Source organism: Cervus canadensis, chromosome 6 (assembly GCF_019320065.1).
Source record: "Cervus canadensis isolate Bull #8, Minnesota chromosome 6, ASM1932006v1, whole genome shotgun sequence".
Classification (NCBI taxonomy): Eukaryota; Metazoa; Chordata; class Mammalia; order Artiodactyla; family Cervidae; genus Cervus; species Cervus canadensis.
The window spans coordinates 54642074-54660283 of NC_057391.1; the positions used below are offsets into that span (position 1 = coordinate 54642074).

General features: G+C 40.9%; 1 protein-coding gene across 3 annotated transcripts in view; it reads left to right on the top strand.

Annotated features, from left to right (window-relative positions):
* The first annotated feature begins 5773 nt into the window (after positions 1-5773).
* The window catches only part of DMXL2 (Dmx like 2), a 169486-nt gene continuing 157049 nt past the window's right edge, over positions 5774-18210 (top strand). For 2 of the 3 annotated variants that reach the window (XM_043471987.1, XM_043471988.1), the window contains exon 1: positions 5774-6104. In XM_043471987.1, the coding sequence (XP_043327922.1) occupies positions 6018-6104 (87 nt within the window). In that variant the 5' untranslated portion in view covers positions 5774-6017. The remainder of the gene's footprint in view (positions 6105-18210) is intronic. The other variant, XM_043471989.1, reaches the window with a different exon arrangement.

Here is an 18210-nt window from a genome sequence, read left to right on the forward strand (position 1 = left end):
TGTTAATTTTAGCCAGTAAGTTTTGGGGTAATTTTTTACACAGTAATGGGTAGCTAGTGCACAAGTATGTGATTACTGCTGGGAAACTATATACCTCAGACAGCCAATGTTCCATTAAACCCTAAAGGTACAATATTTTTATTATTAAAACTTATAGACTTATAGTTTTATGAAATATATAATCATGGAAATGCAATGTACAGCATAGTGACTATAGTTAATAATACTATATTGCATATTTGAAGTTGCTAAGGGAAGAGGTCTTAAGAGTTCTCATCAAAAGAAAAAGAATTTTTGTAACTATGTGAAGTCATGGATATTAGCTAGACTTATTGTGGTGATCACTTTATAATATGTATAAGTATCAAATCCTTATGTTGTGTACCTGAAACTAATATGTCAATTATACTTTAATAAAAAAAAAACCCAAAACTTGTGGATATGAAAAGTCATAACTGACAGTTGTATTGAAATATTTTGTTAATATTACAAAACTGATACTTTTTATAATTTTTTTTTAAAGTCATTACCAGATCAGAATAAGAATCCCCACTTTATTTCCAGGTCCATGCAAAAGTTTGATGAACTAGGAAGAAATGACTGTAGACAGTTAAAATGTAGTAAAGCTAACCTGGTGGGTGAGCTACTAAGGAAACTTGCCATATTAGTCTAGAACGAGTTTTGATTGATCAGATTGGACAACAAAAGCTTGGCTGTGATTCCAGGAGACTTAACTAACCAGTTCCAACTTTAAGATGTTGCTTTGCTATCATGAAGTCATTTAAAGGATTTGTGAAGGAAGAGTGGAATAGGTGGAGGCAGGCTTCAGATTTTCAGTTGATACCAAAAGGAAGAAGGAAGAGGTCTCCAATCTCACAACTGTGTGACTGGGTCAAAACTTCATGGGATGTTGTAAAACGAGAGCCAATAGTGAAATGGTTTAAATACTGTGAAATTAAAATTGCTCTTGACAATCCTAGTACAAGTTTTTGTTTGATAATGGTTTTGATTCTTTTTTTTTTTTTTTTTTGGGCCACACCACACAACTTCTGGGATCTTAGTTCTCTGACCAGGGACTGACCCTGGGCCTTGGCAGTGAAAGCCATGAGTTCTAACCCCTGGACTGCCAGGGTACTCCTTGACTCAGTTTTTATAATGCAGTGAAAGTTGAAGATTAAGAGATTCATCTAACAGATCACCAGCCCAGGTGGGATGCATGAGACAAGTGCTCGGGCCTGGTACACTGGGAAGACCCAGAGGAATCGGGTGGAGAGGGAGGTGGGAGGGGGGATCGGGATGGGGAATAAGTGTAAATCTATGGCTGATTCATATCAATGTATGACAAAACCCACTGAAATGTTGTGAAGTAATTAGCCTCCAACTAATAAAAAAATTAAAAAAAACAAAAACAAAACAAAACAAAAAAAAAACAGGACTTCACTTTTAAAGTATTTCAAACCAAAAAAAAAAAAAAAGAGATTCATCTAAAATCCAGTAGCAGCAATAGTTTTCAAGCTTTGGAATTGTTTAAGTTTTGAGGGTGAAGATTAAAAATCTTTATGACACTTAGAAACTGTTCATTTCTTAGTATATAGCTATTATTCACTAAAACACTAGTTTCTATAACACATATTCATTTTCCCTGTTATTCACATGTATTACTGTTTAGTAAAATATTTGCCTTATGTATGAACATAATGTTGGGATTTCTTCAAACCTATTAATCTGCTGTGTATTTTGCTCCAGCTTTTACGGAAATGTTTGTCTACACATATTAAACCTTCTTGTAAAGGAATTTATTTAAATTTACTGTATTTAACTGCTTGCCTTATACCAATTCTTACTACTACATACTGTATATATAGGAATTATCCCAAGTGTATTTGATACTGTGGCATGCTTTTTAGTTGCTAGTACCAAGATGCAGCACCAGTATTTACCTTTATAGTATGTCACGCATAGTACGGGGCTTCATTTTTTGTGTGTACATTTTGTTGTCTGTGATATTTTCCCTTTTTTTAAAAAAAATGTGGCTTATTTCATGGGCTTCCCTAATGGCTCAGCGGTAAAGAATCTGCCTGCAATTCAGGAAACGCGGATGTGATCCCTGGGTCAGGAAGATCCCCTGGAGAAGGAAATGACAACCCACTCCAGTATTCTTGCCTGGGAAATCCCATGGACAGAGGAGCCTGGTGGGTCACAGTCCATGGGGCTGCAATAGTTGGACATGATTTAGAGACTAAACAACAAAAACAACACTTATTCATGGTTAGTAATATACAGTTAAACATACAGAACCTGTGATTTCCTGGAACCCAACATACTGTACATGGTATACTTTATTAACACGAGTATGTTATACTTCCACAAAACCACTGAAAATCATTTAAACACTTTTACACTCACACAAATAAATACATGTATACTGAAGTGAAGTGAAAGTCACTCAAATGTGTCCCAGTCTTTGTGACCCCATGAACTATACAGTCCATGGAATTCATCAGGCCAGAATACTGGAGTGGGTAGCCTTTCCCTTTTCTAGGGGATCTTAACAACCTAGGGATAGAACCCAGGTCTCCCTCATTGCAGGCAGGTTTTTTTTTTTTACCATCTGAGCCACAAGGAAAGCCCAAGAATACCGGAGTGGGTAGCCTAGCCCTTCAACAGTGATACTTCCTGACCCAGGAATCGAACTTGGGTCTCCTGCATTGCAGGTGGATACTTTACCAACTGAGCTATCAGGGAAATCCCATGTATACTGACAAATACTTTTTTTTCAATCACTATTAATACTTAATCTAGAATTATAGTAGGCATGACTGATCTTTGTATTTAAGCATTTTATTATTTTTTTTCATTTCAAAGATTGATTGATTTATTGATATTTGGTTGTGTTGGGTCTTTGTTGCTGTGCAGGGACTTTCTCTAGTTGCAGAGAGCAGGCGCCACGCTCTCATTGTGGTGCATGGGCTTCTCATTGCAGTGGCTTCTCTTGTTGTGGAGCACAGTTTCTAAAGCTCTGGCTCAGTAGTTGTGGCACAGGGGTTTAGCGGCTCTGAGGCATGTGGGATCTTCCTGGAGGAGGGATTGAACCTGTGTCCCTTGCATTGGCAGGTGGATTCTCAACCACTGGGCCACCAGGAAAGCCCCTGAGAGGTACTTTTTTACCCCATAAATTTTTCAGGAAAAATTGGATTATCTTATTCACTTTAAAATCTTGTATTTAAGCACAAATAGAGTACTATGACTCAGGCATCAAGAACATAGAGAAAATAAGATACTGATCCTGACTTGAAGTATCTACAACTCTAGTAGAAGAAACAGACATAAACCAAGACTGAGATCGGTGTGTGATATGTGTGTTTCAAAAGGAAGAAGCCTCAAGGTGTTTCGAAACAGACAAGAAAGGTTTTGAGTAACCGACTTTTAATTTCTGGTTTGTCAGATCAACAAGGGGAAGGAGAAAGTAAAGAGCATGAACCCAGGAGCTTAAGAGAATTCCGTATGCCCACACAGCAAATAGCTCTGTGGGGCTGGAGCATAGTGGGTGTGAGGGAACAGCCTGAGATAAAATAGGAAGATTAGGCAGAAGTTGTAGAAAGTAGAGATTTTAAGCAGAGGGATTTTTCCCTTAAAAAGGTTTCTCAGGCTGTAGAGCTGTGGATGGATTGGAGAGCACGGAGATGAAAGGCAGTCAAACCAGTTAGGAGGCTTTTAGAGTAATTACTTGAGAAATGATGAGGTAAAGGGCAGCAGGGAAGATGAAGGGCATGAATTAGGGACCTGGAAAAGTGATCCTTGGATATATACAAGAGAGAGAATGGGAGTGAAATTAGCTTGAAGTTTCTAGTTTGGATGACTGGGGGAACAGTCATGTCATTAAATGAAAATGAAAATAAAAAGGCCTTAGGTCACTGGGAATTATCTGTTGACTCATTTCACTAAACAGATTACCAACTCTGGCCAGGTTTTTGCCTGCAGTCTTCCCCAAACTTCTAATTATGCTCACAGTGATAACAAAGTCACCTTCCTAAAGAAGCAGAGGTGTATACATTTCTGCATTTGAAGCATTTGATGGACACCCCCATCCCCACCCCACGAGATTCCCAGGTGGTTCAGTGGTAATCCGCCTGCCACTGTAGGAGACAAGGTTCATTTCTGGGTGGGGAAGATCCTCTGGAGGAGGAAATGACAACCCACTCCAGTATTCTTGCCGAGAAAATCCCATGGACAGAGGAGTCTGGCGGGTTACAGTCCGTGGTCGCAGAGTAAGACTCGACTGAGCACGCACACATTCCCGCCCCCCCCCCCGCACCTCGCCCCCCCGCCCCCCCCCGCACCCCGCCCCCCCACCTCCCCAGCCATACACACTGCAGGCAGATTGAAATCTAAAATCTAAGCTTTTTAGTGGAACATTCAGGACTCCACATGTTCAGGCTGGCCACAAGCTAACAACTTCTTGAAGGTATCCATCTCATGTTAACTACCATTCCTTTTCCCCACCCTATGTATCTTCAGCCTTACACATTAATCTAATCTTTGTTCCTCTAACCTGCCGGCTGCTAGGTCGCTTGAGTCCTGTCTGACTCTTTCCAACCCTATGGACTGTAGCCCACCGGCTCCTCTGTCCATGGGATTCTTCTGGCAAAAATACTGGAGTGGTTGCCAATTTCCTCCTCCAGGGGATCTTCCCCACCCAGGGATCAAAACTTCATCTCTTATGTCTTCTTACATTGGCACATCCTGTCACTTTACACTTCTAAGCCTTAGCTCAGGTTATTTTCTCTATTTGAAGGCAGCGTTTATGTCAGCATCTTCCTAACACCCATCCTCTTCTTCTTCAGTGGTGCATAGACTTTTGTGTCTCAATCCTAACACTTTTGGCGTTCTGCTTGGTTTTATAGTTGTATCTTGGTCCCTTCTATCTCCTTGCCTCAGTGACTTAAATCACACACACATCATAGGCTGAAAACCTTGTGACAGACAGTCTAGAAAAATCAGGGAATCCATGACATCACGCATGAAAAAAGTCTAGAGGAGTCCCTCATTCCAGGGGCCCCCTTTCGATGGTCTAGAACAAACTCGTGACGAAAAGGGGGAACAAAAATAATTTGCTGTTAGACGGCTTCTCTACCCAGTTGCAAGATATTTTTACTGTTTACATCAAATAGAATATCTAATGCATTGTACTTTTAAAAAGCACGAAGGGATTTAGGTTTACAGAGGCGGAATTTCCTGGTGACGGGTGTCCTCCCGAGGTCAATTGCACTGACCATCATGCAGTGTGCTTGGTAATGGATTAAAGACTCAGAGAACGAAACACACACCAGCGGTGCGTCTGCGAGAGGGATTGGGCCTTGGCCAGGAGCGGCCTCCGCCCCGCCCCGCGGCCACCCCGGCGACCGCCCCCGGCGGCCGCAACCCGGAGGCTCCAAGGGAACTCCCGCACGTCTGCGCGCGCAATCCCGGGACAGAGGTCCGCGAGGCGCGCGCTATTGCCCAGGAAACCTCTGCGCGCGCACGCGCACAAGCGGGGCGTGAGGAGAAGGACCCTGCCGAGGGCTTAGCAGCGGGAGGAGGGATTTACTCTTCCCCTCGTCCGGCGCAGCCCAGAGGGTGGACGCGCGCGCCGCCCACCTCCCTCGGGCGGAGCGTCTCTTCCAGCACGCGCCCGGCTCGCGTTCTCCCCCACCAGTTACCCCTCCCCCTCCCGCACACTTGCTCTCCTCCCGCATTTGTGCGCCGGTGCAGCGGGCGGTGGGAGCATCCGGGCATTTCCGCAGCCGAGCGGCGATCCGGGCGGCGGCGGCGGCGGCGGCGGCGGCGGCGGCCGAGGAGCTCCTATGGCCGGGACGACGTTGGGGGGAGACTTAGGGGGGGCGAGGCCTTAAGCCAGAGCCGCAGCGGGGTGGGTCCCGAGAGAGGCGGAGCGGGAAGCTCTCTCGCGGCCGGAGGAGGGCCGGGAGCAGGGCTCTTCGCGCTCCTCGCGCGTTCGCCTCAGCAGCGGGTCTCCGGAGATGCATCTTCATCAGGTCCTCACCGGAGCTGTCAACCCTGGAGACGACTGCTACTCCGTGGGCAGCGTCGAGGATGTCCCTTTCACGGTGAGCGGCAGTCCGGGAGTCGGAGGGGAAGAGGCCGCGGGCTCGACGCGGGGGCCGAAACACCTTGTCCCGAGCCCACGCCTCCTCGGTAGGCTGCGAAGCGTTGGGGGGCCCCGCCCGCGTCCTCTTTGCACCCCAGCTTAGGGGGGCGGGCCGTGGGACTGTGAGTCCTGCGACTGCTGAAGGAAACTACCCGTCTGGGGGACGGTTTAGGAATCCACCGTACTGTCCGTCTTCAGCAAGCCGGCCCCTGGGGGTGACTGGACTAGAAGGTTCCTCGCCTAGGATGGCCCCCGGGTCTGCGGTGGAGGAAGGCGAAACCACTGAAAGCCCAGAGCGTCCGTTTCGCACCTGCTCTTGGAGGCGCAGAGACTCGGTCTGTCTCGGCGCGCGGAGGCGATGCTGCATCTGGCTCCCCCTGCCCGCGGTGTTAGGGCAGCGAGGAGCCGCTGGAGCCGGTGGCTTTAAGCCCGACCCTCTGCCTCCTGATATGCAGTATCTTAATTCCCACCCGAAAATGGAAAAATTCATTCTCTGCCCCCGAGAAATCTAGAATGGAATAATTAGAGTGACAGAGGCCTGGAGAGCTGTTATTTATCACGAGATCACGGTTTGGTAACCTCCCTAGATAATATTTTAATCCGTTTGCCAGGTAGGCTGGTTTGTTTATAAGATAAGGCAATGTGCAAATTTTATGACAGTGTTTTTGTTTGTGAGGTTAAAGTGTATGTAAACAGTAATGTGTTAGAACCTCTTAAAAATCTGGGTGAAACAGACATGTTTCTCAAGGAGCATGGCTGAATTAGTCTCTTTGAGAATGGGATGTTGTTAGTATAGCCAATTCAAACCAAGCCCTGGAGCTTATTTTACCAGTAGTGAGACTCCCATGGATTAATATGAGTTTTTTGTATTAGATTCGTCCTCTTCAGAACTAAATGTAGACGATGAGACCTCGACTAAATACACATTGTTATTAATAACCATTCTGCTTGGTAAAATTGGAAATAGTATAATGGTGTGCTTTTAAGACAAGGTAAACACTTTGTCTGCTTTCCAGAAGCATGTTTTTAAAGCTGCAGAAATAAGAGCTCCTGCAAAACTGCAGAATCATTATGTAGCACAGTGCAATCTGGAGCAGAAATTATCTATCATTGTGATGCTTTAGAGATAACCCCATAATGTTGCTTTTTGGGCACTTTAATTGTAAAGTAATCAACTTGGCTTTGTACCAGTTTAGAATGAACCATTAGAAAATATAATTTGCTTGACTATATTGCTATACCTATCCCTGTCAATGTTGTCATCTGTGTTTTATGTACTGGTGACCTAAAAGATCCATATGGTGTTGAACTTGGGCTTTAAGTGTGTAGACAGTTTGGGGGATGTAGAAGATATTGCCTTCTCCCCTAGTTTTGTAGCTGGAGAGGAAGTTCCCCGGGGTTAGAAGAGCAAGCTTTCTGTATTAAGAAACCAATCTGGAATCTTGGCTTATGGGGTATCTCTATACTATTATGGTGGTGGTGGTTTTTAGTTTCTATCTAGAGTAGAGCGGTATCTTATTGTGAGGCTGGTATATAGGGCTAAACAGGTTCAGGTGCAGTCAGGAAAAGCCAGTTAATGCTGCGCAGGTGTGGTTATGCTGTAGGCCGCCCATGGCCAGGTCCTTGGAAATCATTTTCAAATCTTTTTCCTCCTCCTTCATTAGTCTGTTCCCAAGTCTAGCTGACTCTCTGCAGTGACTATCAGATTTACCCCCCTTTCATGTCCTTAGCTTATTGTAGAACCTTATTTGTATTACTTAATATTAAGGATTTCAAAACTGGTTTTCCTGACATCTCTAATCACTTCAGTTCATCCTCCACACAACTGCTTGTATAATAATCTTCAGATACTGTTTTACCCTGTTATTCTTGGCTCAGTAATACTTAGTTGTTCCTGATAGCTGTATTGTGAAATTTAAACTTGTCAGATATTCTTCTGCCGTCTTTGACTTTATATTTGAGTGTGTACTCTTGGCCCCTCTGCTACAGACATATTAATCTTCTTACTCCAGCCTACATTTTTAAACATAAAAGACCTGTGACACTGGTCTTTTGGAATTTACACTCTTGTTGTACACCATCTCATTTTAATATCTTGGTTTTGATTGCACTGATCCAGCTATAATTTTGCCTTGAACTAGAAATGACCTTTTGGGCTCTGTGAAGAACAGAGTTGCTTGAAAAAAATGAGAACAAGCTGTTTTCAAGTACTCAGAAATCAGCTACCAGTTATTTCAATGCCAGTGCTAGTACAGGGAAAAATGAAATTAAAAAAAAAAAAAACTCCTTTATGTTAGTATGCCATTTGATTTGTACAGGAATCAGATGAAACAGCTCTAGTTCTGAGTCAAGTGACTAAAAAGGGGACCAGCCAGGGCTGTAATGGAAGTCTTGTGACTTCTCATCTGGTGGGCTTTTTTTCTGTAATATGTTTCTTTCGTGTCAGAGTGCTTGCTCTGAAGGGTGTGTTTATGTGGAAGGCTTAGATGTGGCCAGTGTAGAAGGAAAGACTGTCTTGGAGCTAGCTGGTAGTAATCTGAGGACCTTTTCAAAATTGGGCAGATCAATTATATCAGTCTACACACAAAGTTTTTGAAAAAGAGTTGTAAAAGAATTTTGATGTGTTCATGACATTGTAATTGAAAAACAGTCATCTATATATATTGCACTGTGTGTGGTGGCTGTGTTGTCAGGGCATGATCTCTGCCCTGTTGACATGGTGGTGCAGTTTGTAGCGGACGGTCCCAGTGACGAGGGTACGTTTAGTGCTGGCTTGTGGGCTCTGATGCCTTTCACTTGTGTTTTGACAGTTTTTTAAAACACTCCATTGTAATTTTATAAATACACTAACATAAATGCCACCTTTAAATCGTTCTTTTCTTTTCAATATAAGTTCTGAGTTCTAGAAATATTGTTATCTTGCAATAAGTCAGGTCCCAGATAGTTCAGGGTTGATCTTCTACTATGTATGAGCTTTGTTGTACTTCTATTATGCCATCAAGACATTTCCAACTACCTTCTTATAGATAGATAGATAGGTAGGTGGATGTTTAAGGCTTAATGCAGCGGATAGTGTAAATTTCTCCTTATTACTTATTACTCTCTGAAAATAGTCTTTAGTTTTTTAATTTTACTTTTCTGTAAGTCTAGTCAAGGCTGTGGTTTTTCCAGTAGTCATATATGGATGTGAGAATTGGACTATAAAGAAAGCTGAGCATTGAAGAATTGATGCTTTTGAAGCGTGGTGTTGGAGAAGACTCTTGGACTGCAAGGAGATCCAATCAGTCAATCCTAAAGGAAATCAGTCCTGAATATTCATTGGAAGGACTGATGTTGAAGCTGAAACTCCAATACTTTGGCCACCTGATGCAAAGAGCTGACTCACTAGAAAAGCCCCTGATGCTGGGAAAGATTGAAGGCGGGAGGAGAAGGGGACGACAGAGAATGAGATGGTTGGATGGCATCACCGACTCAATGGACATGAGTTTGAGTAAACTCCAGGAGTTGGTGATGGACAGAGAGGCCTGGCGTGCTGCAGTCCATGGGATTGCAGAGTCAGACACGACTGAGTAACTGAACTGAAGCATTAGAATATTAATTAAAATAATGATGGTACATGATGATTATTAATATCAAAATATTTTTTCACTTAAGAGGTATAGTCTATATTTTCAGACATATAGGGGGTGTTGATGTTATTTACTATATTCTGATGTGAATTCAACACACTGAAAAATATTAACAAAAATTAGCCATTTCTAGCCTCGGGAAACTTGTAGTAGCAGAGATAAAAATGATGTACATAATTACAATAGAAGGCAGATGAAAGCTATCACATGTAGTTGGGAAGATAAGAAAAGATTTCTTGAAAGATTGATACTTAGAAAGCCAGAGAGTGGTATTAGGTGTTTCTGGATGGTAAGAACAACGAATGCAGTGCACGGGACATGAGTTCAATCCCTGGCCCAGAAAGATCCCACATGCTGCGTGTAACTAAGTCTCTGTGCCACAACTACTGAGCCCGTACTCACAACAACTAGAGAAAAGCATGCGGGCAGCAACAAAGACCCAGAGCAGCGAAGTCAAGGAGCGGTACAATATAAAGGATGTACCTGCTTAGTTGCTCAGTTGTGTCTGACTCTCTTGCAACACCATGGACTGTAGCCTGCCAGGCTCCATTGCCCCTGCGATTTCCCAGGCAAGAATTCTGGAGTGGGTTGCCATTTCCTCCTCAAGGAGATCTTTCCCAACCCAGGGATTGAACCCGTGTCTCCTGCTTTGGCAGGAGGATTCTTTACCACTGAACCACCTGGGAAGCCCAAAGGATGCATTATTGGGTGACTTGTTCTTTCACAAAAGTGGTTAGAAAACAAACCCAGGACTTAAAAAAACAAAACAATACTTCTTTATTAATAGCAAATTCAGTTAGAATTTTGAGAAATAGGATTTGCAAACATTACCTGTGGCTTTTTAAATTTCTTTGCTGCTCTGGGTCTTTGTTGCTGCCTGCATGCTTTCTCTAGTTGTGGTGAGCATGGGCTTCTTTCCTAGAGTGTCAGGGCTTCAGTAGTTGAGGCTCATGGGTTCTAGGTGCATGGGCTCAGTAGATGTGGCACTTGGGCTTAGTTGCCCTGCAGCATGTGTGATTTTCCTGGGTCAGGGATTGAACCCATGTCCTGTGCATTGGCAGGCAGATTCTTCACCACTGGACCACCAGGGAAGTCCTTTACCTATAGCTTTTTAGGAAAATGTATTTTCTGATATTCTTGACTTTTATTATTGTTTTTTTTCCTAGTGATGAAGTGAATGAAAAAAACCTTTATTTAAAAGTTAGAAGATAATATTATATGCTCTTTTTTTGACATTTCGATATATTTTAATTCTATTGTAGCGTAATAGTATTCTAGTCCTAGAATTATAGCAACACCAAACTTTGAAAATAACCAGCTTGTTTATACATTTAACAGATATTTGTTGAGCACGTGGATGTGTGTGGCTCTGTGGAGATTTTAAAAAAACAGAACATAGTCCCAATTTCAGGGAGTTTATTAAAAAGTGTAAGAACCTGGTAATCTACTAGGGGAATTAAGACATATACTTCACCACAGCAGCCCAGCTGTGTGGTATTGTGAGGTATTAAATTCTTGTGGGAATTCAGAGGAAAAAGAGATGACTTTTGGTCGGGGGAACTGGGGAGTTGGACAGAAAAACTGCTGCTATACTGACTGGTTATCAACAGGTATTAAGGACTTTACCTATGCTGAGAATAAAGGGCAAGACAGAAGTCAAGAATTTAGAGTGGACTTGTTTTCTAAGAGAAATTGGCCCCTTTATTCTGGGAGAGTAGCTTCTTGTGTGTTTAAATGGATACTTCTTTTTAGAGTCTGTAGCCTTGTATTCATTGTTAGCCTTTAGGTGAATAGGAGGTGCTATAAGTTTTTACTTATGTCCCCATGTCCCCGTGTAGATTGTTAGCCTGCCTTTTAGAGAAGACTCTTAGCAGCTACCCTGAAACTCTGGTACAGCCCCAACTAAGTGCCTCCCCAGAAATGGGAGGTGAGAGACCAACTACTCATAGGACCCTTGGTTAAATCACTGAAACTTTTTTAGGTTTATCATCTGTAGAATGAGGTTCTTAAATTAGGTTCTCTTTAAGTATTCAGGCCTTGGGTGGCATTATATGGACCTCTCTAGAGATTGCCAAGGGACAAAGAGAAAATGGAACCAGAAACATAAAGTAATTGTGGTGAGATTGTGGGTCTGGAGTCTGTGTACACTGCCCGTCCACTTGTATGTATGTATGAGACTGTTGGTCACACTTCACAGTCAGGGAACCTGGACCTCCATTCTGGCTCAGAGATTAAGCCATATACAGAGCCTTTGTGAAGTAGTGGATCTTCTTTGGGCTCACAGTTGAGAAAGAGGCTCTTGTTTATGATTGTATCCTCACTATCTGGTCCATGGGACTGTCAGAGTGCAGTGTGGAGTGGGAGATGGGGCCAGGGTGATGGTGTTCAGGGTCTCTATCCCACTAGATAGATTTACTCCTTTACTTTCTGTTCTTAGCTTTTTGGGTATTAAAAAGATGACTTTAGAAATTATCTTAAAAGGTGCTATAAATGAACTTATTTACAAAACAGGAAGAGATTCATATAAAAACAAACATGGTTATCAAAAGGGATAGTGGGGGTGGGGGAGAAAAATGAGGAGTTTGGGTTAACATATACACACTATTATGTATAAAATAGGTAAACTGCAAGGGCCTACTGTGTAACACAGGGAACTATACTCAACATCTTACAATAACCTACAAGGGAAAAGAATCTGAAAAGGAATGCATACATGTGTATACCTGAGTCATGTTGCTGTACATTTGAAACTAACATAGCATTGTAAATATGTAAATACTTCAATAAAAAAATTTAATATCTTTTTAAACTTGGATCTTGAGACAGAACAAATCAGTCTCGGTATTTAATCATCAAAAAGAGTATAGGATGTTGGGTTACAACCTCAAAGGCACAGTGGAAAAACAAGTCATGCCTGCCTGACCAATTTCATTTCCTTCTATGATAGAATGCAAAGCAGTGTTTAAAAGGCGATGCTAATAGAGAATATCTGTAATTCAGATTCAGTAAGGGTTTTCTAACTTGTGGCTTACTTTTTAAACAAATTTGGAAACCAAATATTTTAATATTATGAGAAGTTTCAGTTTTCAATCTTTTTGAATCTGTAGAATCCTTTTTCATTGTATTTTTGCTCTGGAACGCTAATTCATGATGTATTAGGACCTGTTATTAAGGAAGCAGGTGCAGGCTACACAGGTGGTGTGACTATAGCTCACTTAACCCTGGCACTTGATACATAACACGGGAAACCAATTGACTGTGCTTTTATTCTCAATCTTTCTCATGTTATGATTGCAAAGGGCTCCTTTAATACTCTTCTTTCCCTCCATCCTAAACACAAAAAAATATGGTTAGTTTACATCTTTCTAATGGAGAAGTCACTCAGTATAAAGGGGTCACTGGATAGAACCAGACTCCTTTAAGCATGGTACGTGATAATTTGGTGTGGTGATTTGAAAGGCATAAGTGACATCCTCTTAGATTATCATTGGATATGTGTTCCTTTAGGGATATTCCTCTAAAAATTGGACCCTTTCAGGAATAATAATTCATATTAAGTCATGTTTTCTTCTGTGGTTTTAGAAGAAACCTAGGAAACCTGCAACTATTTGGGCATTATTCAAGGGGGCGTAGAGAGACACCCCCCCAAAAAAAAGTTTTGGCTCAGTCTGAATTCAGAGACACAGATAGCTTATATGGTAGCTACAGTTCAATAATAAGGCTGATATTTTTCTAGGAGTAATGACTGGTTTTGTGATATGCCAGCAGCCTCATGTTTTCTCTGGCCTTGACTATGTCTCTACTCAGGAGGATCTAATCAGAAGGAGATATTCAAATTATTATCATGTACTCTAACCATAGCACCTTTTATATGGATAAATTGTCAGTGTTTCCAGGAAAGGCCAGTTCCTCTATTGGTACTGATGATCTTAAATTGGAAGTGATTTTACCCCACGTAAGGCATTTGGCAGTATCTAGAGATGGGTTGTTGATAAGGTTGTGGGGGAAGGACTAGCATCTAGTGGGAAGATGCCAGCCATCCTGATCAATATCCTATGATGTGCATGACAGCTCCCCCCACAATGAAGAATTAGCCTAAATTGTCAATGCTGCTGCCGTTATGGGAAACCCTAGTTAATAGCCTAGGTCCCATCTCCTCTTACCTACTCAAGGGTATTGCTTTCACAGTTTTTCTTTTGCTGTCCTATAAAATGGCTTTTTATTCTTCTTTGAAATGGTTTCTTCATTTTCCTCTCCTGGTTTTCTTTTACTCCCCTAAGTACTTCTCAGCCTGATTCCAGATTGCTGTAACCAGCTGTTTCTTTGACATCTCCCTCTTGAATGTAATAGCTATCTGATAATATTCTCCTCCGTCAGCCTTCTCTAAATCAGTAAATGACTCCCTTATCTTTTTTCCTCCCTCAGTTCTCTTGCAGTCTTTTCTTTCATTTCCACCCCAGACCTAATGTTGGTAATTTCTGTTGGCTCTTCTTCAAAATGCATCCAGAATCTGCCCACTTATCCCCTGTGCTGCTCCCACCCTGGTCCAGGACACCATCATCTTTTTCCAAAATTATGGCAACAGGTTCTTAATGGGTCTCCCTGCCTTGTCTGCCTTTAGTCTTATCCTTCTTCAGTTTATTTTCAACATAATAGTTGGAATGATCCTACTACTGTATGAATCAGATCTTGTTGGTTTCTTGTTCAAAATTTTCAGATGACTTTTTTTTCCTAGAGAAAAGACCCAAGTGCCTTAAATGCCCTTTATTGCTATTTCTTTAAGCACCTAGAACAAAAACTTGTTGGGTATAAAAAAGCACCCAATAAATTAATAGCTGAAAAAGGACACCTTAGTATAATATGAAACATTCTTAAGTAAACATGACCACTTTTATAAGATTATTTTATGATACTTTTGATATAGGTCAGTGGCAACTAGGCTGTATTTATATAAATGAGTTACAGGATGGGGGCATGGAAAGCTCAGAGAATACAATCCAGGTATAAAGCTTTATTGGTCTGGTTTAATTTGTGTGCGTGTGTGTGTGTGCTCAGTCGTGTCTGACTCTTTGTGATACTATGGACTGTAGCCTGCCAGGGTCCTCTGTCTGTGGGATTTTCTAGGCAAGAATAGTGGAGTGGGTTGCCATCCCCTACTCTAGGGGATCTTCCCAACCCAGGACTCAAACATGCATCTCTTGCATCTCCTGCATTGGCAGGCAGATTTTTAACCCCTGAGCCACCTGGGAAGCTCCTGGTTTAATCTAAGGATGCATATTAATGTATTAAGAGGAATTGACAGATTTTGTGCCCATAAAGCAGTTCTAAAATTTTCACAGTTGTGTTTTTAAAAGACTCTTAATACCTAAAAAATTAGAGATTAGCCTAATACCTGGACTGTAGGGATTCTGTATTTTAAGTTACAGGTTTTAAAAAATAGCTGAGGTGGGGTGGGGCCTGAAATTGAAAATTGAGGAGTCCAACAAAGACTTGATTGAGGTGGTTGCCCCACGTGGTGGTAAACTGAACTCAGCCAAAGCAGTATTCCTGATTAGAAACAAGATTTTTTTCAGAAAGTAATTTTAAGAATGTTGAGAATTTCCTGGCGGTCCAGTGGTTAGGACTCCATGCTTTCACCTGGTGGGGGAAAGCCTTGGGGCACTGCCGAAAAAAGAATGTGCTAATAAATACACTCATGGAACATTTAAACATGGCTATCATTTTATGCTGAAAAAATTTTATATAATCAAAAGCCCAGTTTGGCCATTAAAACCAAAAGCAAACAAAAGTCATTAAGAACTCGATTTTTTGTTTTACTATTATTAATATGGTATCTAGTATTAAAAACACAACAGTGCAAACAGTGATGAAATATAGAAAGTGGAAAGGAGAGTTTCCCTTTTCCCAGTAGAATTTTGTTTGGCCTAACTTCCTGGTTATCTTTGAAAAGATATTCGAGTGCTTAAGCATTGTGCATACCCTCTAAGGCAAACCAGCTATTAAAAATGCACAGTTGTATACTGTTGGTATGTATTGTTAGCTGTAAATTAGTAAAATTGCTAAAGTAGTTGAACAGTAGCTCTTCTGGCAATATTTAATAGGGCCAGTTGTATGTGGTTGATATATAGAAACAATTTTTTTTTGAAATGAAAGGATTAATGTTCATCTTGTATGTTAAAGTGGTATATGAAATGAAGCGTTTTACAATTTAGATCTGGTATAGGAATTTTGAATCTCAGAATTAAAGAATTTAGTCAAAGCCACACAGCAAAACCTGTGGTAGGATTGAGACTGGAACTAGTAAGCAGATGGGATCTAATTAAACTTAAAAGCTGTTGCGTAGCAAAGGAAGTCATTAACAAAGGGAAAAGACATCCTGTGTAATGGAAAATATTTGCAAATGATGTGACTGACAAAGGATTAATGTCCAAAATATATAGGTTAAAAAAAATAAAAAAACAAACAACCCAATAAAAAAATGAGCAGAAGACCTGAGTAGACGTTTTTTTGTTTTTGTTTTTCCCAAAGAAGACATACCTTCCAAAGAAGGCTAACAGGCACATAACTATCAATGCTGAGCATTTTTTTTTTTCCATCAGAGAACTGCAAATTAGAACAGCAGTGACGTATCATCTCACACCTATCAGAATGGCTGTCATCAAAAAGTCTACAAATAATGAATGTTGGAGAGAATGTAGAAAAAAAGAAACCCTTGTACACTCGGTAGAAATGTAATGGTGGTGTGGCTACTATGGAAAACAGTCTGGAAGTTCTTCAGAAAACTAAAACTATCATATAGTTCCATGCCTGAGTATATATCCAGAAAAAATGAAAACACTAAATTGAAAAGACACCGTCATCCTGATGTTTATTTATATTATAGGTGGGATATGGAAACAACCTAAATGTCCATCAATAGACAAATGGATAAAGAAGATGTGGGGTATTTGTGTTTGTATTTAGATATACACATAATACATACACAATAAAATAGTACTCAGCCATAAAAAAGAATGAAATCCCACCCTCTGCAGCAGTGTGGATGAACATATGAATACTATGCTTAGGGTTATTGATGTTTAGTTGCTCGCTGTGTTCCACTCTTTTGTGACACCCTGGGCTGTAGCCTGCTGGTCTCCTTTGTCTACAGAATTTCCCAGGCAAGAATACTGGAGTGGGTTGCCATTTCCTTCTCTAGGGAATTTTTCCTGACCCAGAGATGGAACCCATGTCTCCTGCTTGGCAGGTGGATTCTTTACCACTGAGCCACCTGGGAAGCCCCATGTTTAGTCAGGTGAGTCAGGTAAAGACAAACACTTCATGATGTTACATGTGGAATCTAAAAAATAATATAAACAAATGGTATGCAAAAATGAAAACAGAGGCAGACTCAGAGAAAATAAAAGGGGAGAGGTAAGGGGGGAGGCAAATGAGGAAAATGGGATTAAGAAATACAGAGTACTGTATATATTGGGTTGCCCAAAAAGTTGTTTGGGTTGTTACCCAAATGAACTTTTTGGGCAACCCAGTAGAATAGGTAAGCAGCAGGGATATATTGCAAAGCACAGGGAATTATAGCTATTTATCTTGTAATAATTTTTAATGTGGTATAATCTACAAAAATGTTTTTATGTTTGCTGAAGAGACTCTTCTCCATTGTGTATTCTTGCCTCCTTTGTTGATGATTAATTGATGGTAGGTGTGTCAGTTTATTTCCGGGCTATTTTGTTTCATTGATGTATATGGCTGTTTCTGTGCCAATACCACAGTGTTTGATTACTGTAGCTGTATAGTATTGTCTGAAGTCTGGGAGGATTCAAATTATGTTTCTTCTTGATTCAGTTTTGGCAGGCTATATGTTTCTAGAAACTTGTACATTTCTTCTTGGTTGTACTTTTTTTTTTTTTTTTTTTTGGCATTTAGCTGTTAATAATATTTTCTTATGGTATTTTGTATTTCTGTGATTTTGGTTGCTATTTCTCCTCTTTCATTTTTTATTTTGTTTATTTGGCTCCTCTCTCTTTCCTTCATGGTAAGCCTGGCCAGAGGTCTATTTTTATCTTTTCAGAAAATCAGATCTTGGTATTATTGACTTTTCTATTTTTTTAATCTCTATTTTATTTATTTCCTCTCTGATTTTTATTATTTCCTCCCTTCTACTGACTTTAGGTTTTGTGTTTCTTTCTTGAAAGACATTTTTGCTAGGTTGAGGATGACAATATTTTCTTTTTAGCATCTTGAAGATGTAACTCCCATTGTCTTCTGGCCTCCACTGCTTGTGTTGAGAAGTTAGCTGCCAGCCTGTTGCTCCTTTGAAAGTTTTATTTTTGCTTTTTCCCCCTCTAACTGCTTCTAAGATTTTTCTTGTCTTTCTGGAGTTTAACTGTGTTGCGTCTAAGTGTGCCTTTTTTTTTTTTTTTTAAATCTTTGGGACTT